General features: G+C 39.4%; 1 protein-coding gene across 1 annotated transcript in view; it reads right to left on the bottom strand.

Annotated features, from left to right (window-relative positions):
• Positions 1-25,074, bottom strand: part of DNAH1 (dynein axonemal heavy chain 1) — a 132,890-nt gene that overhangs the window by 15,234 nt on the left and 92,582 nt on the right. Inside the window, exons 48-57 of the mRNA XM_074282678.1 lie at positions 22,920-23,116; positions 21,609-21,744; positions 20,868-21,076; positions 19,077-19,248; positions 18,199-18,390; positions 11,586-11,696; positions 11,311-11,496; positions 8,563-8,754; positions 593-760; positions 33-224 (exon numbers count right to left, since the gene is read on the bottom strand). Of these exons, the coding sequence (XP_074138779.1) occupies positions 33-224; positions 593-760; positions 8,563-8,754; positions 11,311-11,496; positions 11,586-11,696; positions 18,199-18,390; positions 19,077-19,248; positions 20,868-21,076; positions 21,609-21,744; positions 22,920-23,116 (1,755 nt within the window). The remainder of the gene's footprint in view (positions 1-32; positions 225-592; positions 761-8,562; positions 8,755-11,310; positions 11,497-11,585; positions 11,697-18,198; positions 18,391-19,076; positions 19,249-20,867; positions 21,077-21,608; positions 21,745-22,919; positions 23,117-25,074) is intronic.

Raw genomic sequence — 25,074 nt, 5'->3', positions numbered from 1 at the left:
GTACTGGGGCTCAGACAGGGCACGGCCCTCACCTTGTCAGCCCGGTTCATCCTCTGCTGGCACTGATCACACTTCATCTCAAGCTCTTCCTTCTTGGCGACACAGTCCCGGTACTTGGTCTGTAGAATGAAGATGCCATCCTCCACTTCTCGAAGCTTATTTTTAGCAATATCCAGAATCTTCTGAGTCGCATCCAGGTCTTCTTGGGCTTCACGCAGGGCTTGCTGAGGAGCAAAATAAGCCTGAGTAAACTTGAGCTCATATTACCTTTGCCAACAGCCAGGAAGCAGTAGTACTGAATACTGGTCTGGGAATCAGGAAATCTGGGTGCCAGTGCTTGAGCTGCCTCTGGTTAGCTGTGTGATTGTGGGCAAACGTCTGCCCTTTTGGACTTGAGTTTCCCATTTGTACAAGGAAGGGGTTGGATGATCAAAAGGACCCTCCTATTAGCTATGATGTTTTAGGATTCTCTGAAGGTTACAGCCAAGAGAACCCCTTGAGAAGGAGGGCCTGAAGAAACTGACCATGTGGCCACTCACAGAGGGCTGCCACCTCCAAATTCTGCTCCCCACCTTTCCTTTCCCCTACTCACCCGCTTTGGCTCCACAGCCTTGGCCACAAAGTGGTACTTGTGCATGGCTCGCACCCACTGGCAGATGGACGTGCATGCCTTGGACACTTTGGCAATGGCTGAGGCCTGAAATTCATCATTGTCGATGTAGGGCTGGATGGATTTAATCACCGCATCACTAATGTTGTCCTGAAATCAGAAGCATGAGTAAGAATCAGCAGTGCGAGCCAAAGAAAGGACTGATGATAAGAGTTCCCCACCTATCTGGGAGCAATCTTTTCTTCTTGGGCTGTGTATTAGAAGGGTCCCTGGGAGTTCTATATACATGGTGGGCAGGCATGGACACCTTGGGTCAAGGACATATGGATGAGGTTGGTCATAATTGGCCTCTCAAATCAGAAGCAGCCTTCTCAGAGATGAGACTCTGATCTTATCCCTCTAGGCTCTTTCCCCCAAAATTACTAAAGGCTCCAATTATTTTTATCTTGCTTTATCATCCCCATTTTTAAAATTTCAAACAAGAATATGTTTATCAAAAAAAAAAAGAGGAAGTTTACAAAGAGCATATAATATACAAGGAGAAGTAGTACTGAAAAGTTAGTCATTCAAGACTGGCCCTGGGAAGAGGAGAAAGTCCTAGTGGGTTTTGTTGACAAGAATAGAAGCCATTGACTGTTAACCTAACATGAACAACTAGAACTACCTCAAAGTCACATAAGCTGCTTCAAATGGGAGTAAGTTTCCCATCATAGGAAGTCCTTCAGCAGAGGAAGAAGGACCCCTTGTTGGAGATGTTGTAGAGAGAAGACATTTAGATATTAACTGGACTTCTTCAGATCCTGATGACCTCCACTGGGCTTCCCATGAGTTCTGGAGCTTTACCTCATTTTTAGTTAATAACTTAATAACTATAGTAATAGCTAATATTTATATAGTCTCCCATTTATATACACACACATATATGCATATATACACACATATATATAGCATGCATTTTACAATTATGATCTCTGATCCTTACAATAGGACTGTTATTATCCCTATTTTACAGATGAAAAAACTAAGACCAGTGGAAGTTCAGTCCCTTGCCCAGAGTCACATAGCTGGCATTCTGTCTGAGATCAGTCTGATCTCAGTCTCCTCCTAACTCCAGGCTGAGCACCCCATTCACTAGGCCACCTCGCACTTGCAGGGCCTTAGCACAGAGCCTGACACACAGTAGGTCCTTCATAAATGCTGACCAGTTGATGGTCACCATCACTTCACAAATTCTTAACCTCTGAAAAGATGAATGTCCCCCATCACCATCTTCACCCTAACCATTGACAAAGATTTTCTCATTCTTCCAAACTCTCCCAACAAAAGAGCTGCTTCTGTAGTTCCCCCTTCTCCTATTGTACTGAGAACAATCTGCAGACTACAACTGAGGACTGCTCCACATAGGTATCTCTCACTACATACAACAAACATGTACCCAAGTCATGAATTTTAATTGAGTCTTATTTTCTCATTACACAGAAAAGGTTGGAAGGGACATGAAACTCTGTCATGAGGAACAGTTGAAGAAACTGGGAATGCTTAACATGGAGAAAAAGAGATTAAGTCATTGTCTTCAAAAATGTAAAAGGATGTAGAGTCAGAAGAGAGATTAGATTTATTCTGCTTAGCTCCAGAAAACAGAAGTAGAACCAACAAGCATGGGATAGGCCCACAGCAGACTTCAACAGAAGCTTTGTAGCCATCAAAGCCATCAAAATTAAAAAAAAATAATGCTTAAAATTTTCCCCAATTGCCTTAAGTTGTAACATTCATTTTTTTTTTTAAAGTATGAGTTCCAAATTCTCTCCTTCCCTCTACTCCCCTCTCCCCCCCAGAGAAGTTAAGAAAGTTGTATGGTTACACATGCAGAGTCATGCAAAACATATTATCATGTTATTCATGTGAAAGAAAACAAAAACAAAGAAAAATCAAAAAGGAAAGGAAAAGTATGCTTCAATCTGCATTCAGACTTCATCAGTTCCTTCTATGAGGATAGACTTTTTCATCATTAGTCCCTTGGAATTGTCTTGAATCACTGCATTACTGAGAATAGCTAAGTCACTCACATCATATAATATTGCTATTATTGTATACAATATTCTTCTTATTCTGTTCATTTCATTTTGCATCAGTTTATCTAAGTCTTTCCAGGTTTTCTGAGAGTATCCTACTTATCATTTCTTATAGCACTATAGTATTCTATCACAATTGTATACCACAACGTGTTCAGCTATTTCCCTGTTGATGGGCATTCTCCTTAATTTCCAATTTTTTGCCACCACTAAAATAGCTGTTGTAAACATTTTTGTACCTTTGGTCCTTTCCTTTTTTGTTGTTTTTAATCTCTTTTGGATACAGAGCTAATAATGATATTGCTTGGTTGAAGGGTATGCATAGTTGTCTAGCCCTTTGGACATAATTCCAAATTAATCTACAATATGGTTGAATCTGTATACCATTTCACCAAAAGTGCATTAGTGTTTCAATTTTCCCACATTCCCATTAACATTTATCATTTCCCTTTTCTGCCATATTAATTAATCTAAAAGGTGTGAAGTGGCAGTCTAGAGTTGTTTTAATTTACATTTTTCTAATCAATAATGATTTAGAACATATTTTCATGTGACTAAAGAAAGCTTTGATTATGTAATCTGGAAACTTTGTATTCATATTCTTTGACCATTTGTCAATTAAGGAATGGGGTCTTATGGCTATAAATTTGACTTAGTTATATATATGAGAACTGAGGTCTTTATTAGAGCATCTTATTGGAAAATTTTTTCTTCTCCCAAAGCATTCCTATTTTTTTTACATTATTGTCCCATTACATTTAATTCAGTCTTATGCCTTCTATTTATCTTCTAACTACTCTAATAACAAAAGTTTTAAGAGTTATAAGTATAATTTGCTTATGTAGGAATGTAAATGAATCCTTTATGATTTCTCTAGCCTGTTTACCTTTTTATACTTATCTTTAGTCTTGTATTTTTAAGTCAAATTTTCTATTCAATTTTTTCATCAGGAATGCTTGAAAGTCCTCTATTTCATTCTATTTTTTCTTTTGAAATAGCATACTCAGTTCTGTTGAATAAGTAATTCTTAGTTGTAATCCTATCTCTTTTGCCCTCTGAATTATCATATTCCAAGCCCTCTGATCCTTTAACATAAAAACTGCTAAATCTTATGTTATCTTGATTGTAACTCTGTTGCATTTGAATTGTCTCTTCGGCTGCTTGCATTATTTTCTCCTAGACTAAGGAGCTCTAGGATTTGGCTATAATATTCTTGGGAATTTTCTTTTTTGGGCCTCTTTCTTTTTTTTTTTCACAGTATATATGCATGAGTAATTTTTTAAAATACTATTATCCCTTGTATTCATTTTTCCAAATTATCTCCCCCTCCCTCCACTCCCTCCCCCCCATGACAGGCAATCCCATACATTTTAAATGTGTTACAATAAAACCTAGATACAATCTATGTGTGTAAATACCATTTTCTTGTTGCACATTAAGTATTAGATTCCAAAGGTATAAGTAACCTGGGTAGATAGACAGTAGTGCTAACAATTTACATTCACTTCTTTTGGGCCTCTTTCAAGAGGTGATGAGTGGATTCTTTCAATTTCTATTTTAGCTTCTCATTTTACAATATCAGGGAAATTTCCCTTAATTTCTTGGAAAATCATGTCTAGGCTCCTTTTTTGATCATGGTTTTCAGGCAGTTTAATAATTTTAAAATTATCATTCCTGGATCTATTTCCTAAGTTAGTTTTTCTAAGGAGATATAGTTCACATTTTTTCCTACTTTTAATTTTGTTTGATTGATTCTTGATGTCTCAGTCATTAGTTTGTATTTGTCTGATTCTAATTTTTAAGGAATTACTTTGAGCACTTCTTTTCTTCAATGAGTTTTTGTACCTTTTTTTCCTCACTTGGCCAATTCTGCTTTTCAAGGCATTCTTTTTGTTAGATTTCTGTGCCTGTTTGGCCATTTGGCCTATTCTGTTTTTTAAAATATTTTCTTCAGTATTTTTTGTGCTTCCTGTATCAAACTGTTGACTTGTTTTTCATTATTTTCTTGTATAAAAGGTTTGGTAATTGTCAATGTTGTAAAATTACCCATGCATATATCTGGTAAATAAAAACTATTAAAATATATAAAAATATTTTTTCTTGTATAATTCTCATTTCTCTTTCCAATTTATCCTCTACTTATCATGATTTTTAAAAATCCTTTCTTAGTTCTTCCATGGTTTGGGAATAATTCATATTTTTCTTTGAGGCTTTAGATGTAGAAGTTTTGACTTTGTTGTCTTCTTCTGAGTTTGTTTTGATCTTCCCTGTCACCTTAGTAACTTTCTATAGTCAGGGTCTTTTTTTTTTGCTGTTGCTCATTTCCCCAGCCAATTTCTTGACTTTGCATAAAGTGGGTTTCTGTTTCTGGAGTGGAAAGGCACTGTCCCAAACTTCAGGGCTTTTGTGCAGCTTTTTCAGAGATAATTCTGGGGATATGTAAGATTTCAGTTTTTCTAATGTGTTTACTACTCTCCTGACCTGTACTATGATAGTACTTCTCCTCGCCCTGGGACTATGACTCAGGACTGTGACCCAGATCCAAGTATGGGCAGCACAACAGACTTCCATCTCCAGTGCACGGTAAAGTGCCAGAGAAGACTTTAAAAATCTTCTTCTGACCAACTGTCTGACCCCCTTACCATCTGTGGGCTGAAAGGTATGAAAAGCACCATTGCCATACCACTGATTCAGTCATCCCCAAGACCTATTGCTGATTTTCTGGGGTCCAGTCTGCCTTGGACTGTATTCCAGTCTCACCGTGGGACAACAGACTTTTCTTGCCAACCTTCTAAGCTATCTTGGGCTGGAAAATTATTTTACCCTGTCCTTTTGTGAGTTCTGCTGCTCCAGAATTTGTTTTGGGACATTGTCTAAAATTTTGGGGAGTACTCAGATGAGTCGCTACCTTTTCTCCTCTAACTGGCTCTCCATCAAAGCTTTACAACCATGAGATGGACTAAGTACTAAAATGTTTTAAACACCGACAGGGAAAACCCTTCACAGAATCTACCTTCTGTGCAAAATGGCCCATCTATTGTTTCCCAGACTCAGTATTTTCCCTCTCATATTCATGTTTATGTAGAGGCTGTTTCCTTTCCACTCCTGCAATGCTCAATGTTAAAGAAATATCTAGGGACCATGCTTGAGAATAGACCTCTATTTAATTTATATGTTGTATTCCCCAGTAGAATGTAAACTGAAGGGCAAGAGGTTTTTTTGTCTTTTAAACTATTAATAAGTAATACCGTTTACAATACACTGTCTTCTCCCTTGTCTCACAAGATACTGCTCACTCTTGGTTCTTCTATTTGTCTGGCCATTGCTCTCAGGCTTATTCACTAGATCATCTGTTCCTTCTTTGATAGATTGGACCCCTGTTTATTCCAATCAATATTAATAAGTTTGATTTGATTCTACAGGGGGAGTGATTATAAATTCTGTATGTTTGCCCTAGAGCTGTGAACTGCAGATTTTAAGCTCACTCACTTAATCATAGGATTTTTTTTTGCCTTGTTTTTCCTTGTTGTGGTGACCAAGTCCAGCAGAGCAGAGGTGACTCCATGGAAAGTCCCCTAGCTGGTTTTGTTGCCCCTCCATCCTCATCATCCCTCTATTGTCCAACATGGAGAAATCTCTATGAGCATTTGGACAGTGAGAGATCCTGGTTGCTGGCCTGTCCATCAGCCCATGTAGATGTATTGAGATGTTTATCAGTCCAAATTATGGGCCTGCTCCTAAAAGGTGAAGATAAGTCTGTCAAGGTCTGCTCATCAGTCCCTTTGTCAACCAACGAGAGACTGTATTTCTAGTTTGCTTCATTTGTATTGTCTGGGAACCAAACACATAAAACTAAGGTGCTGTAAGGAGGGGGAAGGCATGAGGAAGATCTGAAGTCCACTTCGTTAGTAGGGGGCCATGGACCCTTAAATAAGGTGCCAGGGACTCAGAGCTCTGCCTTAGTTTCTCTTATTTGGGACTTCACAGTATCCACTGTTATATGTCCTGAGCACTCTTCCCTTCCTTCTCTAGGATGGAACCAAAAGGATTAGGATAGCAAGTGGTTAATCGTGGGAATCAAGTGAACAGTACTGACTCCAACTTGTGACTCACTCCTGGAACTAGCTTAGTTTCTACTCAATTTAGGGTCTAGTCCAAATTCTGTCTTGCAAGAAAACTTTATTCAATTGTGATAATTGGGAGAAAACCTTATTTCATTGTTTGAATCTTGCTTGGCCTGGCTGGAAACTGGACCACCTCTCCCTGCTATTTAGGAACCTTTAACCAAAGACCTAGATTATGCTGACCAGAAACTTATTCAGATCCAAAGATTGATGCAAGGAGTTTTTTCACACTTGTGCATCTCAAGTGACTTTTATGTCTTATCTAAAAATTGGCCCCACATTGATCAATCAGTTACTGTTTACATGTCTCTTTAATTATTTAGACACTTGGGTGAATGGGATACCACTTTTTCTAAATTCAGGGAAATGCCACTGTTTGCTCTCCTTCTCCCAACTTTTAGAAAGTTCCTAATCTTCCATCTAATTAGAAATAATATTTCCTAATGTATTTTTTCTTTTAATCAGTTGGCTTTCTTTCTTTTTAATGCATGTCTATATTCAGACCCCTGTATTCAGGGTGCAGCCCCAAGCTGAGGAGGGGGCCTAGTACCGCTTTGTTAGGCAATTAACATGTATTACTTAATAAATTGGTATGGTTGGAAGATTGAACCTTTGTTTTCCTCAGTCTTTTTCATCTTTTGCTTGTCTATACCTTCCCTCCATGGTTCTACCAGCTTCCATGAGGGTTCAATCACCTCTCTGCAGGTATTTCTCAAATGCATATATCTAGTCACAATTGCCCCCTACTTCTATATTCCCAACTACTTGGTATAAATCACTACTGACATGTTTTATAAGTATCTCAAAATCAAATTCAAAAGAGGACTCAGATTTCCTTCCCCAAACTCCTCTCCTTCTGTTAAGAGCACTATTATGTCTCCACTCACTCCACCAGTCCTTAACTTTTCCTTCTCTCTCAACACCCCAGAGCTCCTCAGTTGCCAAAGTCTTGTTGACCCTGCCTCCATCACATCTCTCCTATCTGTCCCCCTCTCTCCACTCACTCAGGCTCTTGCCTTTTTTCAGAGCCTCCTCACTGTCACCCATTCCATCATGACTCCCAATTGGCCTCCCTGGCTCCAGTCCCAGCCCATTTCAATCAAACCCCAGAGCTACCAAATGGACAGCCTTCGTACCCAGATCACCATGCCATCCTTTATTGCCCAATTGCTAAAGGCTCTCTGCTGCCACGAAGAAAACACACTATCAATTTTATTTTATGTAGCTCCCCTTCATGCCCATCAATTGGGGAATGGGTGAACCAACACAATACTATTGCACCATTAGAAATGAAGAGGATGGCTTCAGAAAAGCCTGGGAAGACTTGTATGAGCTGATATGAAATAAAGTGAACATAAGCAGGAGAACAATCTATATAATAGCACAATATTGGACAATGAACTTTGGAAGACTTCTAATGTCAACACAGTGACCAGCCACAACTCCAAAGAACTCACAATGAAACTGACAGATGCAGAGTGCAGATTGAAGCATATTTCCTTTTCTTTTTTTTCTTCCTTTCTTCCTTTTTTTTTTTATATATTTTATTTTTCTCGGCATTTCCAATACTCTGTACCTAAAAGGTGCTTAATAAATATTTCTAATGTGGGAGTGCCTTTCCTTTAAGAGCCAGTTTTCATAAAGTCGGAGATAAAGAATGTGGTTGCCCTCTATCACACAGCAATCACGACTCTAAAGACTCTGAGGAGAGGCTCATTTTTTCAATAGCTGCAGGTAGAGTAGAATGCTGACTGACCTTGTCAAACTTGAAGAGGCCATCGAGGAACTTGCCCGGGTCCTGAAGCAGTCCCTTGCCAGGTTCCCAGTAGTCATCCACCTTTGTGCCTGGCTTTTCCCCAGGCACCTTTTTCGGCTTAATCCCCTTCATAATGCAGACAGCTTCTATGACCAATTTCACACCTGGTGGTGGACGCTGCATTGCACGAACCTAGAATAGGACGGGAAACAAAGTCAAAAGAGAAAGCAAGTGAAGATAAGATATACTTATCTTCCTTATTATATTCTATTAAATTTCATTTTTGTATATTATCCACAACTATTATTTTATCAATATCAGATCAATATGTGACATATAATTATTGCATATAACAAAAATAATCCTTATTATATCCTTTCTTCCTTATATTCTGTTAAATTTAATTTTATATATTATTAATAAATATTTTATCAATATCATATTAATGTGATATATAATTATATATAAGAAAAATAAATATATAATTATGTATAATGTTATTTTATTTTTAATTAAGAAGCATTTATTCTCTTTCCCTCCTCCCCCGTCCATTTAAAAGATTTTTAAAATTAAAAAAAGAAAAGAAAACCCAAATCCTTGTAATAGATATGCATATTTGAACAAAACAAATTCCATATTGGCCATGTTTAAAATTTATCTCATTCCACATCTCTATCTGTATCACTTCTCTGTCAGCAGATGGGTACCATTCTGTCCTTATGAGTCCTCTGAAATCAAGATTGGTAATTTCATTGCTCAGTTTTTCTGTTGTCTATTATATTTTTTGTTATTATAGAAGTTGTTTTTCTGGTTCTGCTCATTTCACTTTTCCTTAGTTCATACAAATCAGCTTTCTCTGAAATCCTCCCTTTTGTCATGTCTTAACAGAGCCATAATATTCCATTAAATTCATATAGAACTCGTTATATTCTATCTAGTTCATTAGGTAGTGGTCTTATACTCATAACAGGACAAAGAGTACCTGCCTGGCTTCTTAGCACTACTGCACTCTGCACTATGTACAGAACAAGGTCATAATACAAACTGAACCTGAATTTAAGAGAGATTAACAGCTGTCCTGCTGAATGGAAGGAGGAAGAAAGAGCGACTGTTCTCAGAGCTTGTAGCTTTTCTTGAACTCCTGGGCATGTCTGCCATCTTCCCAGGCATGGAATGAGTGGGCTGTCACCTGAGCTCACTACAATACCTGCCAGGTCAGGTCTTCCCTATAGGTGATAGGAAGAATCTATTCACAAATGTGATCCCCTGAAGCCTAAAAGAGCACCAAGATGGAGTGAGGAAAGAACCCCATCCTGGAGAGTAAGAAGCCCTGTCTCATTTCTGCAACTGACTTGCTAGGGACTTTCTTCTCTGGGGTTCCTCTATGGGAACAGAAAAAGATTGAATAAGATAACCACTGGGTTTCACTCCCGTTTTTATCATTAGTGACACTAAAAAGGCCAGCAAGCCCATCCTAGTCCTTTGTCCTTCCTTCGATATCCCCAGTGAATTTATCAGATGAGTGCATGTGAGAGCTTCATTGAACCAAAAGGAGACTTCTTGACTTGGCCAAGGTATTCCCTAGCATGATGAGGGTGAGAAGGGCAGACTCTATAAGCTGAGCACTCTCACACCCCTATGACTTTTATAGGAGTCCCAGGCTTTCATCTCTAAAATATAAAGAAATTGACTCAAATTTATAAGAATATAAGCCATTCTCCAATTGAAAAATGGTCAAAGGATACGAACAATTTTCAGACAAAGAAATTAAAGCCATTTCTAGTCATAAAAATACTCTAAATCACTATTGATTAAAGAAATGCAAATTAAAACAACTTTGAGATATCGCTTCACATCTGTCAAATTGGCTAAGATGACAGGAAAAGATAATAAATGTAGGAAGGGATGTGGGAAAACTGGGACACTAATGCATTGTTTGTGGAGTTGGGAACAAATCCAACCATTCTGAGAGCAATCTGGAACTATGCTCAAAAAGTTATCAAACTGTGCATACCCTTTGATCCAACAATGTTACTACTGGACTTATATCCCAAAGAGATCTTAAAGAAGGGAAAGGGACCTGTATGTACAAGAATGTTTGTGGCAGCCCTTTTTGTAGTGGCTAGAAACTGGAAACTGAGTGGATGTCCATCAATTTGAGATTGGCTGAATATATTGTGGTATATGAATGTTATGGAATATTATTGTTCTAAAAGAAATGATCATCAGGATGATTTCAGAGAGGCCTGGAGAGACTTACAGGAACTGATGCTGAGTGAAGTAAGACCAGGAGAACATTGTACACAGCTACAATAAGATTACGCTCTGTCCCTCTGTCCTGGTGTCCCCCACCCTCTGCCAGGGTCTGGGCCAGAAGCCCACAAGATTGTGGGGAAATATTGTGGCTCTCCCAATGCCAGTTTCATTGGACCCTGTGGGGACCCCCTAGATCAGGGCTTCACCTATTGCTCAATGAGGCAGCCAGGAGCCCACCTTGGGCTATTAGGGGATGGGACATGGAGCCAGCTGGCAGCTCTCCTACCCCCCAGGGCCCTGAGGAATGGATGTCATGCAGAGCAGGGGGGAAAAGACGTTCTTTTCCCTGAGCTCAAGAGCCTCTCCTGTCAAAGAGACTTTAGGAGCTGAGCCCTGTCTTCCTGTCTCATCCCCAAGAACTCTGGCCCTGGCCTTTGTCCCTGGGCCAGTCACCACTTCCTCAGACTCCAAGGGAAGCCAGTGTCTTCTCACCTCAGTCACGTCGCTCTTGTTAAGATTCCTCAGGCTGGCCAGGGCAGCATCCAGGGCCGGGAGAGCCTCATCCAGGTCCTTCTGGGCATCGTCTGCGATGGCCTGTGCCCGCTTGGCCTTCTCATTGGCTTTCATCTCCTCTTGCTGCACAGAATTCCGGGTCTCCTCGGCCACAGCCGTGTCTGCCTAGGGAGCAGAAAGCAGCCACTCAGGGACTGTGGTGGGGGCCCAGGGCCTGGGGATCACCATCCCATGGGAGGAGGGCTGCTCCCTACCTTGATCTGATCCATGGTGACCATTGTGTCTTTGGCAGCTTCCTCTAGCAAGGGGCGCATGATTTCCAGCTCTTCCTGCATCTTGGCCACGTCCTCTGCAGTCCGGAGCAACTGTTCAAGGAAGGAAACCTCTGAGTTAGAGCCAAGGGAGCTACATGTTCAGGTAGAGATGGAACAATGGCCCAGGGCTTGGCCCGGCTATCTGGGGTAAAGGAGGGAGAAGCCCTGGGGGTTTGAGGGACCCCACCTGAGGGCCCTGAGAGTGAGGCTGCTTGCTACCAGAGGCTCCCCTAATTGCCTTTGGTCTTGGCTGTTTCTACCACGGACAGCCATGCTGAAACTAAACATTTCCATCCCAAACTGCTGGCACAATGGGGAATGGTACTCTCAGCTACAGCTTCAGGGCCCTATCTGAAGGGAATAATTCCTTCAAGGTCTCTGAAAATTAGGGAAATGAAAGGAAAGATAACTTTAGAACTGAGAAAAAGCCTCAAAAGTCATCCAACCAAACTAAAATGTAGAAAGAAGGCTCAGATCTCCCCTAACCTGAGCTGGTTAGGACCCAGGAAAGTAGGGATACAGGTGGAGGAGGGAGGATGATTAAATGACCTTAGAACTACTCTTCAGGTCTATGAAAGCTCCCTGCTCATTTTTAGTCATGGATTTTACTCTTGGTGGAAGGATCTGGTTTCTTCAGAGTAGGTTAAGATCATGGAGAAAGGGGCTTAATTATATATAATCAGATAATTACAATATTGCTCAAAATTTTATGACATTTACTTTTATAAAGAAAAGTAACTATTTCTAGTTAGCAACCAAAAGAAATGATGAGGGCCTGGAAGACTGCTGCAAAGTGAAGTAAGCAGAACCAGAACTTGTACAATTAATAGCAAAATTGTAATTATGCTCAACTGTGAAAAACAACTTTTCTGATCAGTATAACATGGTAAAACATATCCAGAGAACTCATGATGAAAACTGTTATCTCCAACTGCAGCATTATCTTTTCACTTTATTTTTCTTGTCTTTTTTTGCAACATAATATGGAAATATATTTTGCATGATTTCACATGTATAATTATATAATGCTTGCCTTCTCAATATATGAGGGAGAGTCTAAAAGGAAGAAGAGAATTTGGAACTCAATTTTTTTATGCTAAATAATATTTTTTTAAAATTGGGAGCAGCTAAGTGTCACAGTGGATAGAGCACCAGTCCTGAAGTCAGGAGGACCTGAGTTCAAATTTGACCTCAGACACTTAACATTTCCTAACTGTGTGACCCAGGGCAAGTCACTTAACCCCAATTGCCTCAGCAAAAAAAAAATTAAAAATAAATGGCAATTAGAAATAACAAATTAAAAATAGAAATAACATATACTTTAAGAAACTATTCTGTTTTTATAGGGGGAAATCCTGTAATTGAATAGGCTTCCTTTTTAAAAATTCAATTCAATTTTTGTTGCAATTTAATAAATTGATTTCCAAGAAAGATTTCTTAAACTTCAATTATAATCAAGGTACTTTGTGATGCTGGGGCTTCAAGGACACAATGGTTGCTTTCTATGAAGATCTTATATTCTACTGGGGAATATATCAATTGACATTTATTAAATTGTGCTAAGTGCTAATAAAACAAAGAAAAGGAATAGTCTCAATTCTCAAGGAATTTATATTCTAATGGAAATCTAATATAAACTCAGAATTTAAACTACAAATTTTGGCATCCTACTCATGACTTAGATAAAAAGCTGGAGAGCATCTGTCCACCAGTTAGGAGGTGTGGTACGGAGGCACCCTGGCCAGAGTCAGGACTGGATTCAAGTCCTCCTGACATTTTGGCTTCATAATTCTTGGCCAGCTCCTTAACCTGGAAATGTTTCAGGCAATTATCTGAAACTAAGTGGCAGAAGAATTGCTGATCTGCCTTGGTGTAGGAAACACTCCTCTCAATGCAAACTTGTCCCTTCTCTGTTACTTCGTCTTAGTGACTGTCCTAGGATGCTGAGAGGTTAAGCAACTAATCCACCATCACACAGCCATGTTTTTCTGGCTCCAATGAAGATACTTAGAGGTGTTTTCCAAGAATCTGTCTTTGTACCTCTCTTTTCTCTCTATGCTCTCTCCATGGCAATCTTATTCATTCTTATGGCTACAACTACTAACTCTATGCTGATCAAAGTACTCCCAGATACAGAGTGCTTTAGGGTTTATGAAATTCTTTCTTCCGAAAACTCTGGGATAGAAAACAGGGAAGATGGAGCCAAGTGGAGGAGAGGCAAGAACTCATCTCCATTCTCCCAGTGTTCTCCTCCAAACCACTTTAATGCTTCAAATCCGGTTCCATAACAGGCAGAGCCAACAAAATGTTGGGGTGAGACAATTTCCTTAGGAAAGTTGGCAGGAGAAATGCTTAAACCAGAGTGGTGGCCAGCCTTGGGGGCACTGCATCAGCAGCTTTGGAAGCTTTCAACCTATGAATCAGACAATGGCTCAGAAAGGACTTGCAGATGCTGCTATCCTGCCCATCCTCAGTTCCAAGGGCACTTGTGACCCCAGATGAACAGAAGCCCCAGTTGCAGTTCCATGGTGGAGAATAGTACGTATGCTCACTTACAAGGGAGCCGGAACTTTGGTCTCAGTTCCAAATCCAAGAGAAACACTAGCATTTGTGGCTACCAGTGAACAAGGCCCCTTCCTGGGTAACGAGCAGAATACATACCAGAAGAGCAGTGACCATACTTCTACTTATATTATACCACTTTGGAAGCACTGAAAAGTTACAGACCCCATAGAACTAGCTTTGAAAAGGGCAACAAGGAAAATCTGAACCTTGGGACAGTGCTCCCTCTACCCCAGAAGCAGAGCCCATTTTAAATATAAAGTTAAAAATCAAGAAACAGGATAGAAAAAATGAACAAAAAACAAAACAAAACAAAAAAAAAACAAAACAAAAACCTGATCACAAAAATCTATTATGGTGACAGAAAGAGCAAGGCGATAATCCAAAATAGCCACAAACAAAGCTTCCATGGGGATAAAATGTAAATTTGACACAAACTTAAGATTTCCTGAAAGAGTTCAAAAAGTATTTTAAGAATCAAATAAGAAAAGTAGAGGAAAAATTGGGATGTGATGATGTGATGCTAGAAAATTATGAAAAGAAACAACAGATTGGTTAACATGTACATTCATTTTGTTTTTGTTTTTTTGTTTGTTTTTTGTTTGTTTTCTGAGGCTGGGGTTAAGTGACTTGCCCAGGGTCACACAGCTAGGAAGTGTTAAGTTTCTGAGACCAGATTTAAACTCCAGTCCTCTTGAATTCAAGGCTGGTGCTCTATCCACTGCGCCACCCAGCTGCCCCTACATTCATTTTGTACATATTTTTATATAAGTCATGTTGGGAGAAAAAATCAGAACAAAATGAAAAAACCATGAGAAAGAAAAAGCAAAAGGTGAAAATAATTTTGATCAGCATTCAGTCTCCATAGTTCTCTCTGGATGTGAATGGTATTTTCCACCCAAAGTTTATTGGAATTGCCTTGTATCACTGAATTGCTGAGAAGAACTAAGTCTATCATAGTTGATCATCACACAATCTTGCTGTTGCTGTGTATAATGTTTTTCCAGTTCTGTTCACTTCACTCAGCATCAGTTTATGTAAGTCTTTCCAGGCTTTTCTGATCCGCCTATCCATCATTTCATATAGAACAATAATACTCTATTACTTTCACATACGGTAAATGAGTCAGCCATTTCCCAACTGATGGGCATCCACTCATTTTCCAGTTCTTTGCCACTGCAAAAAGGGCTGCCACAAACATTTTTGCATATGTGAGCCCTTTTCCCTCTTTTATGATCTCTTTGGGATACAGACCCAGTAGTGGATATGGTTTTATAGCCCATTATTCCAGATTGCTCTCCAGAATGTTTGGGTCAGTTCACAATTCCACCAACAATATATTAGTGCCCCAGTTTTCTCACATCCCCTCCAACATTTATTATTATCCTTTCCTGTTCTCTTAGCCAATCTGATAGATATGAAGTGGTACCTCTGAGTTGTTTTAATTTGTATTTCTCTAATCAATAGTGATTGAAAGCATTTTTATATGACTATAGATAGCTTTAATTTCTTCATTTGAAAATTGTCTATTTTTATTCTCTGGTCATTTATCAATTGGGGAATGATTTGTATTCTTATAAATTTAATTCAATTCTCTATATATTTTAGAAATGATGCTTTTATCAGAAACTCTGGTGATAAGGATTATTTCCCAGATTTCTGCTTCCTTTCTAATCTTGGTTCCATTGGTTTTGTTTGTGCAAAACCTTTTTAATTTAGTGTAATCAAAATTATCCATTTTGCCTTTCATAATATTCTCCATTTCTTATTTGGTTATAAATTATTCCCTTCTCCAAAACTTGATTATTACAACAGTTAGAAGAAATATACATAGAGGGCATGGGTGTGAACTGATAATTATAGGATGATTTAAAAAAAAAACAACCTGAAGGGTGAGCTGAGATGTACTGGGAGGAGGGGGAAGGGAGAGGAAGAATGAAGAAAATTATTTTACATAAAAAAGGCATGAAAGTAAAGAGGTTTTACAATGGAGGGGAAAATTGGTTGGAGGAAGGGTGGCACACAATGTTTAAACATTATTCTTATCAGAATTGACTCAAAAGGGACTCAGTTGGCTATAGAAATCTACCTTACCCTACAGGGAAAAAGGGGAAAGGGATAAGAGAAGTAGGTGGGATTGTTAAAGGGAGAGTGGATTAAGAGAGGCAAAACAGAAGCAAAACAGATTTTTGAGTAAAGACAAGGTAAAAAACAGAAAAAGAGAAGGATAAATGGGGAAAATACAGTCACAAAAACTGAGAACATGAATAGGATGAATTTGCCCATAAAACAGAAGTGAATAGTGGAATAAATTAGAAACCAGAATCCAATACCATGTTTACATTAAATACCCAGTAGAAGTAAAAGAGCAGTGGTAGCAATCAAGATCTCAGATTTAATTAAAAGAGAAAAGGAAGGAAACTACATCTTGCTAAAAGGTACCACTTATAATAAAGATTACTTATCAATGCTAAATATAGATGCAAATGATATAGCATCCAAATTCTTAAAGGAAAAGTTAGATGAGTTATAGGAGAAAATGGAGAATAAGATGATATTATTGAATGATCTCAACTTTCTTCTCTCAGAATTTAATAAATCTAACCAAAAAATAAACAAGAAAGAAGTTAAGGAAATAAATAGATTTAATGTTTCCTGACTTTTAAGTTCAGGGCTTTTTCTCACTATACCATGTAAACTATATATTACCTACATAACCTGATGCAAAATGAAGTGAGCAAAATCAGGAGAATGTTGTTTACAATAACAACAATATTAAATAATGACCATCAATTGAAAAAGACTTCGCCATTATGGTCAAATTATGATCCAAGACAATTCCAAAGGTTCTATAAGGAAAACTTTAATCCGTCTCATCTCCTGAAAGAACTAGTGGATTTAGTCATTCCTTTTGATGAACAGCCCCTGAGTTTCTAATTATTTACGTTCTCTTCTCTCCATATCCATTAGGTTCTAAGCTCCATTGAGTTAAGGGAACCCCCTTTTGCCTGTTTTTATATTCCCACTGCTTAACAAAATGCCTGGCATGGAGTTGGCACTTAGCAAATGTTATCCTTTCTACTCTTTTCCTTTTCTTTCTTTTTTTGATTCTTTTGTGGTTCAGACCTGTTACCATTAGGTCAAAGAAAATGTATAGTTTTGAGGGGCATAGTTCCAAATTGTTTTCCGATTTGTTTCCAATTCTACTATTAATGTATCTGTTTTCTCATAAAATCTCCACCATTTGTTATTTTCCCTTTTTAGTCAGTTTTGCCAATCTGATAGATATAAGGTGATACTTAAGAGTTGTCTAAATTTGCATATCTCTAATTATTAGTGATTCAGAGCATTTTTTCACATAGCTTTTGATAGTTAGAATCCTCTTCTGAAAAATTTCTTTAAATACATATATCAATAGAGAGAGCTATTTTTTTTATAAATTTGAATCCGTTTTTCATGTATCTTAGAAACTTTAAATCAGTGAAACTTGCTTCAAAAGTTTTTTTGTCAGTTTATTGCTTCTCTTCTAATTTTAGTTGAATTGGCTTTGCTTAGGCACAAACTTTTAAATTTTATATAATTAAAACTGTCCATTTTATTTCCTATGGACTTCTCTGTATCTTTTTCTACCCATAGAGCTGACAGATAATTTTTTCCATGCTCCTTTAATATATTTATGATATCCTCATTTTGTGTTTGCATCATATATCCATTTGGCGTTTGTCTTGATATATGGTATGAGATGTTGGTATATATCCAGTTTTTGCTAGACTGCTTTCTAGTTTTCCCAGTGGTTTTAATCTAAACATATTTTTAGAATGGAAAGCCCAGCCCAAGTTGGCAACCTACCAGAATTTTAGGCACACTACTCAGAAAACTGCCCATGCTGATATGTCCTGCAGTGATGGCCAATGGCCTGCATGAGGGCTGGCAAATGCTAGGCCTAAGGACATAAAGGGATCCCCCTGAATCTCTTCTCCAAAGCACCCACCTTATCTAAGCCACTCTTCATCCGCTGTTTAGCTGTCTTTAGCTCCTGTTTCTTTTGCCCAATCAGGGTAGAGAAGATGTTCAGCAGCTCCAGGTAGCTCTTGGGAGTGACATAGTTGTGACGGGCCAATTCCACCAGGTAGTCGATGCACTTTTTGGCCACAGACTGGTGGATGCTGACACACACACTGATCTACGGGGATCAGAAAAATCCGCCAGGCCATGATGATCCTCCCTAGGAGGTGAGGGGACCAAGAAGAGGTTCCTACAGGTAGAGGGTGGGCTGTGTATATTACAGGGAAGGTGTAAGCATCTCCCACAGTTTTGCCAACTCCACATTGAGACCAAAGGCAGAACAAGAGGAGAAGTGGGAAGAGGCAGGTATGGCCCTGATGCTTTCTAGCTGGTGGACTTATCAAGAAAGGGTCTCTGCATATGCACTAGCTCACAGTCCCTTACATAGGATAAGGTAGGGTCAGGTCCATAGAAACAGAGATTATCTGAGCTAGAAGGGACTTTGGCTTTAAAGATAATCTGATCCAAATTCCCTCCTCCACTGCACAGAAGGGAAAGACGTGTCTAAGGTCATAGAACAAGCCAACTATAGGGCACAACTAGAACCCAGGTCTCTTTATTCCCCTGCATTGTTCCTCCTTCGCTTTAGAAGAAAGTTGCTTGACCTTGGAAGAAAAAAAATCTTGATTTTAACACAATCACTACCTCTTCTTGACACAGTCTCTCTTTCCCAAAGCAAGGACAGCTTGAGTTTGGGTCAGAAATCCCTCTTGCCAGGGCCTTCTCTGGGTTGACATCAGAGAAGGAAGGACCACCTCCTTGTGTGAATAAAATCCAAGACAGAGACAGGAGAAGGCAACTTACCAAGCCATCCAATGCTTTCTTTGTGGTGTCCAGGTCAGGGATCTCCTTCAGAAATCTGGAAGCCACAGACTCCAGGGCTTCAGAAGGCCACTCATTGAACCAGTCAATGGTGCAGCAATTGACCAATGAAGGAAACTGTCTCAGGCGGGCTCGAAAGACCTCTCCAATAGGGCTGGGGAGTAATCAGTGCTTAGAAATCAGCTTAGAGCTATGGTAATCAACCTAGGCTCAAACCCCTACAAACTATAAACAAAAATGAAGCCCATAGTAAGACAGAATGGGGCTCCCAGCATCCCTGGTCCTGGATATTGCAAAAATTTGGAGTCAGGAGGAATGAAGGAGAGGGGGAATAAAGCTGTGATGAAGTAAAGTTTGATGGGTAAACTCAGTTCCTTCTAATTCCTTCAGGATGTGCTCTATCATTGATTCCCTTCTCCACTGGCTCCTTTCTCTTTCATGCTCATGTTCCTCAGTTCTAAAAACAACACAAACACAAAAAACCCTTCCCTTGGCCCTACCAATGCTCAAGCAATTGTTCTTTCTTTTTCCTCTTTTTTGGTCAAGTTTCCCCCCCAAACCAGTTAGTTACTGTATCCACAACCTACTCACTCGTTAACCCCCGGACTTTTTTCTATGCCCCCTCTTGTCCTGTCTTCTGAGTGAAAGTGCTCTTCCTGGAGTCTCTCCAGTCAACTGTGACTTCTGTGTAGATGATTTCCAACTAGGCCCTGACTTCTCTCCCAGTCGCCCAACCCATCTCTGCCTCCATGTCCTAGTGGCTTCTGAAGTCAATCACTTACTATCTTCCTCACAAAACCAGTTCTTCCTCTTGGCTTTCCTGTTTCTGTTCATGGCACCAGCACATTCTCAGTCATCCTGACATGAAACTTCTAAAGTGTCCTAAGTGCTGTTCTTTGATTCTTCCCTTCCTCTCCCCAAGCCCCACCTCTGTCACTAAGGTCTTCTGGTTCTAGTTTTCTCAGCTACACCCCCTTCTTTCTATCCCTGCAGTCATCTGCAGAATTCAGACTCTCCCTACTTCGGACCCGGATTACTCTCATAGACACCTAAGAAACTAGCTTGATTCCAGTGCCTCAGCCTTCTTCACCAAATCCATCCTACAGCGGGGTAGGCCACTAAAGGCACAGCCTAGATAATAAAACTTATATACATCATCCTCCCTTCTCAAAAACCTTAAAGAGTCACTTCTTAGCAAATTAAAACTAAGCTTTGGGGTCTGACATTTGAAATCCTCCAGTCAACCCGAGTTCGCACTTCTCTAGTTCTGCCCTTCACTAATGCTGCTGACTGGATAATCCATCACTTCTACCAAGCCACAATCTGCCTGTGTTTCAATGCTCATTTCAGGTGCCATTTGTTTCATAAAGCCTTCTCTGATCCTACAGTCAGAAAAGATTTCTTCCTCCTTTGATCTTTATTTTGTTCCACTCACAGCTCACAATTTTCCTTATTTTTTTTTTGTGTGTGTAAATGAATACTTGTCTGATCCCCTTAATACAAGACTGGGGGCTCCTTGAAGGGAGGAACTATGGCTTACTGATTTCTGGATCTCCCCAAGCCCTGAGCACAAGGTTCTGACAATATGTAAGTAAACTTCAGTAAATATATTTTGTGAGAAATAAAAGGCTACAAACATATTAGAAGCTGTAAAAGTGGCTTTGTCCTCCAACTAGGAGACAAGGGATGAAGTCTGGGCTGGAGGCCCCCTTCTCCCTCCCATGATCCCGGGAAGTGCAGGGAGGCGGCGAGGGGCAGGAGGATGGGCCCTACCTCATGCACAGAACCATGTGAATGTTGCTCCGCACAAAGCCCGTGTAGGCAGCCATCAGGTTGGCTTTAGTGGGCTGCAGCCCCAGTTCCTGAATGAGGGGCCGCATGCTGGTGAGGATCTGGTCCTGCTCATCAGGGGAGTACAGGTTGGGAATGTCCCCAGAGTTCAGGACGTTGTTGATGTCCTCCAAGAAGGACTCGTTTTTAATCTAAGTTGGGGAGAGAAAAAAGCCCAGGTTCTTCGGGCCCAGCCCTCTGGAGGGGATACAGCTGACTAAATCATTTATCTCGGACAATCTGTGTGTCCTGGAGAAGACACAAAGATCTACAGAAAGGGTGAGCTCCTTAATGGAGAGAGGAAACAGGAGTCAGGTTAGAGCAAACCTTTGACCCTTCTTTCTGGGCCTTATTCATCTTTGGAAAGTTCATTCATCCATGAGGGAGTCTGGAGACTGAATTAAAGTCCTAATTCTGCCCCTGGCTAATCAGGAGACTACGGAAAAGATACTTGACATCTTGACACCTCAGTTTCCATCTCTGAAAAATGGCAGATTCAGAAAATGTCTTCTCATTTCAATATCCATGTTACCAGAGAAGGGCTAGCCTCTGGGAAAAAGATGAGTGGAGTGTCCGAAAATCCAGGCTTGGGGCTCAGCCCTCAGTCCCTCCCTCTGGGTTTCACCCTTTCCTATCCTGAGCACTGATGTCTACTTCTTAACATGTCCTGTCTTATTATGGTACCTGTGTGTCAGAAAACAAGAAGGTGACAGAGAGCTTATGCAGCCCAGCTTTCAGCAGGATCTTCTTGACATCCTCACGCCACTCAGACATCCCATAGTTCTTGGACAGCTCAATCTGGAAGCATTCGTAGTCAGCCCTGGGAAGAGTAAGCTGGGTGAGACATGAGACTAGCTGGGGTCCTCCCTGGTTGGGCCCCTGCCAAGAAGCCCAAGGAGTCCCTCTCATCACCCTAATTTCTACAAATGCACAGGAAAGATAAAAGAGCTTCAGCAGAGTTATAACTCTGATCATGTCAATTATCCATTCAAAAACTTTCAAGAGTCTTTATTTAGTATCAAATCATGGATAAAATCCTGTCATAGCTCATGTCATGTCTCCATGCCATATTTCCTACTATTCTTCATGTCTTCATATTATTCCTGTCCCTGTTCACTCTGTTCCACATTTCTGGAATAGGTTCTCCATATCCATTTTTGCCTAATTTTTTCATTAAAGGAAGAGAAGAACTTCTTCAATAGGAAATGGTAAGGATACTTAAAGAATTATATGCAATTGTTGATCTATGGTCATTGATCCTTGACAAATATGGAAAATATGGAAAATTGGATAATGGAAAAAAGTTGAGTTGCCACAGAAGTTAATAAGGGCTGACATTACAATTTCTAAAATCATACTGTCTGCAAAGCCAGTCAAATTCCTGACAAAATCCAGAATATATTAGTAAAATGACAAATTGCAAATGTCTAGCAAAAGCAGCAGTGAGTTCATGAACTCTATAGTACCCCGAGTTATAGAACTTGAGCTAGAAAGGACCTCACCTGGGAGAGCAGGCCCTTGCCTGCCTTGTTTTTTTAATAGTTGAACAGAACCACTATTATCACCACCACTGCCTCTGGGGCCAAAGGCCAACCTTTCCTTCCTGGGGGTGGTGGTAAGAGTGGGGCTGCTGGAAGCAAGCACTAAGGAGGATCTCCAGTGAGGCTTTCCCCCCTTTTTCTCCCGGGTTGGGTAAGAAGGGAATAGAGGCTGTAATTAGAGAGTTAAAGATAATAATAATGATAATAATAGCAACTCAAAGTGACAGAGTGTTTCACAGTTTACAAAGCCTTTTCCTGCTATCATGGCTGGAAAATATTAGCAGAGCATTATCATCATTTTATCAATTAGGGTAAACTGGGGGAAGAGGCATTTACCCAAGGCCATCCAACTAGAAAATGGCACCAGCTCCACCTCCATATAAGGGAAGGACAAGGCGCCCACCCTCTCTGATGCCTGCAGCTCCACCCCCACTCTGCCCAGGTGGTCTCGTACATGTGAGAGGCGAGCCGAGTGAGGGAGTTTCTGCCACTGCCCCCCACCCCCAGGAGGAGGGCATTCCCCAGCGACTGGCGCAGGATGCGGCTGATGCGGCAGATGTGGCTCATGGCATCCATGAAGAGCACCAGCTTCATCTTGGCCATGTTGATCTGGTTGTATTCCTCCATGTACTCCTCAATCACGTGCTGCATCTGGGACCAAAGTGGGCACAAGAGAGGAGTCACAAATCAGCCTTTTGGAACCTTGAGGGTTCCAAAACTTGAGGGAGGAGGGAGGGGAATGGGAGTCTCTCCGTTACTCTGCCCAAGCTGGCAGGAGCTCCTGACCAACAAGGTCACAATGTTGAATTCTGTCAAAGTTGGAACTAGAACCCAAGTTTCCTGGCTACCACTTAGAAAACTCCAAGGTTCAGAGAGATATGGGTTCAGGGATAAAAAGTAGGATGAGCGAGAGTCCTTTGGATCTTCCATAGAATAATAATAAATTCAAATGTTTAAATATTTAGAATAATGATAAATTATCATTCTAAGGAAATAGAAAATAATAAATTTGCTTTAATGCCTAAAAGCTATGAACAAAAAACCAATCTGGATACAATAATAAAAAATAAATAAATTTGCGCTGAAATGTTAAAATGAGAGGGGAAAGTATAAATAGCAAAAATCCACCAATCACCAGCTGAAAGAGATAAGGAAAACCTCAGGAACATCACTGCCAAATTTCAAAACCCACAGATCAAAGAGAAAATTTTACAATTAATGACAACAAAAACAACTCAAATACATTGGAGCCAGAATCTGAATCTTACAAGACCTATTAAAGTGGCATCAATAAAAGACTGAAAGTCTAGAATACTAACATCTAAACAACTAGAATGGCAGCCAAAAATATTATATCTAGCAAAATTAAATGTAATTCTTTACATTCCAAAAATAGTCAGATTTTCAGGATTTTGTGGCAAACAAACCTGAATTTAATAGAAAATTTGACTCATAAAAGTCAACATCAAAGACTAATTTCAAGGGAGTTAATAAGAACAAAGTTGTTTATGTTTTATACATGGAAATATAAACAATACGTTTAAGACTACATAATTGGGTATTTCAAAAGAAAGATTGATATAGAGTTGAGTATGATTCTAAAAAGTAAAAGAATCATATAGGAAAAGATAAAAACAATAATTATGTTAAATAAATGAGGTGCAATAGCAAGAATTGAAAACATTAAGGAATTAGGGGAGGAGGGCTGGTAGATCTAAAATCCTACTTACATTAGGAATAGATTAAAGAGGGAACAATATATATTCAGAAGGATATGAGAATAGGATGAGGCAGAGTGCTGAAAAGAGCAGGATTAATTAATGGAGTGGGATAAGGAGGATAGAATAATGGGAATATGATAAAGAGGAAGGGAAAGGATGAGGGGTGAGGATAAAAGAGAGAAGCTTGGGGTAGCGGAGGCAGGAGAAGGAAGGGAGAGTTTAAGTAACAGCAAAGTAAGTTAGGCAAGGTAGAAGTAATGTAAAAGAATTAGCAGGGATAGGAAATGAGAGCTACACAAGTATAGTAACAGTATTGAGAGGAATTAATTTAAAAAAGTAAGGGATAATAATTATTGATCTTAGGCGGAGTCTAAGTCAAAAAAGATTCAATCAAGAGAGATTGTAAATATTGTTTTAGATATATATGTGTATATATGTGTGTATGTAAATATATTGTATATTTTTATAAATGTGTGTATAAACACATTGTCTAAATTTATATATATATATATATGTATATATATATGTATATATACATAGACATACATAATACACAAACACACACACATATATAAGATGCATATATGTGTATATATGAATATATCTGTGCTTAATTTATTTTGCTTTGGGGAATTAGGAGGGAGGAAAAGAGAAAAAAAGAATAAAGTAAAAAGAACACAGCATAGAACAAAATAAAACCTACAAGGAAGCAAAGAAAAGATGGACAGTTCTGAATACAATGTCTTCTATTGTTATATAAGCTTTCTTGAAATAAAAATTTATTGTTGCATGGTTTGAATCTTATGTTCTGTTGTCTTTTTTTATTTGTATATTATTTTTAAAAAAATTTTAAAGACAAAAAAAATTGCCTTAATGTAAGATGAAAAA

This window comes from Sminthopsis crassicaudata, chromosome 1 (assembly GCF_048593235.1).
Source record: "Sminthopsis crassicaudata isolate SCR6 chromosome 1, ASM4859323v1, whole genome shotgun sequence".
In the NCBI taxonomy this organism is placed as follows: domain Eukaryota; kingdom Metazoa; phylum Chordata; class Mammalia; order Dasyuromorphia; family Dasyuridae; genus Sminthopsis; species Sminthopsis crassicaudata.
The sequence above is the reverse complement of the archived record's forward strand: the minus strand, read 5'-3'. Positions and strand labels throughout refer to the sequence as shown.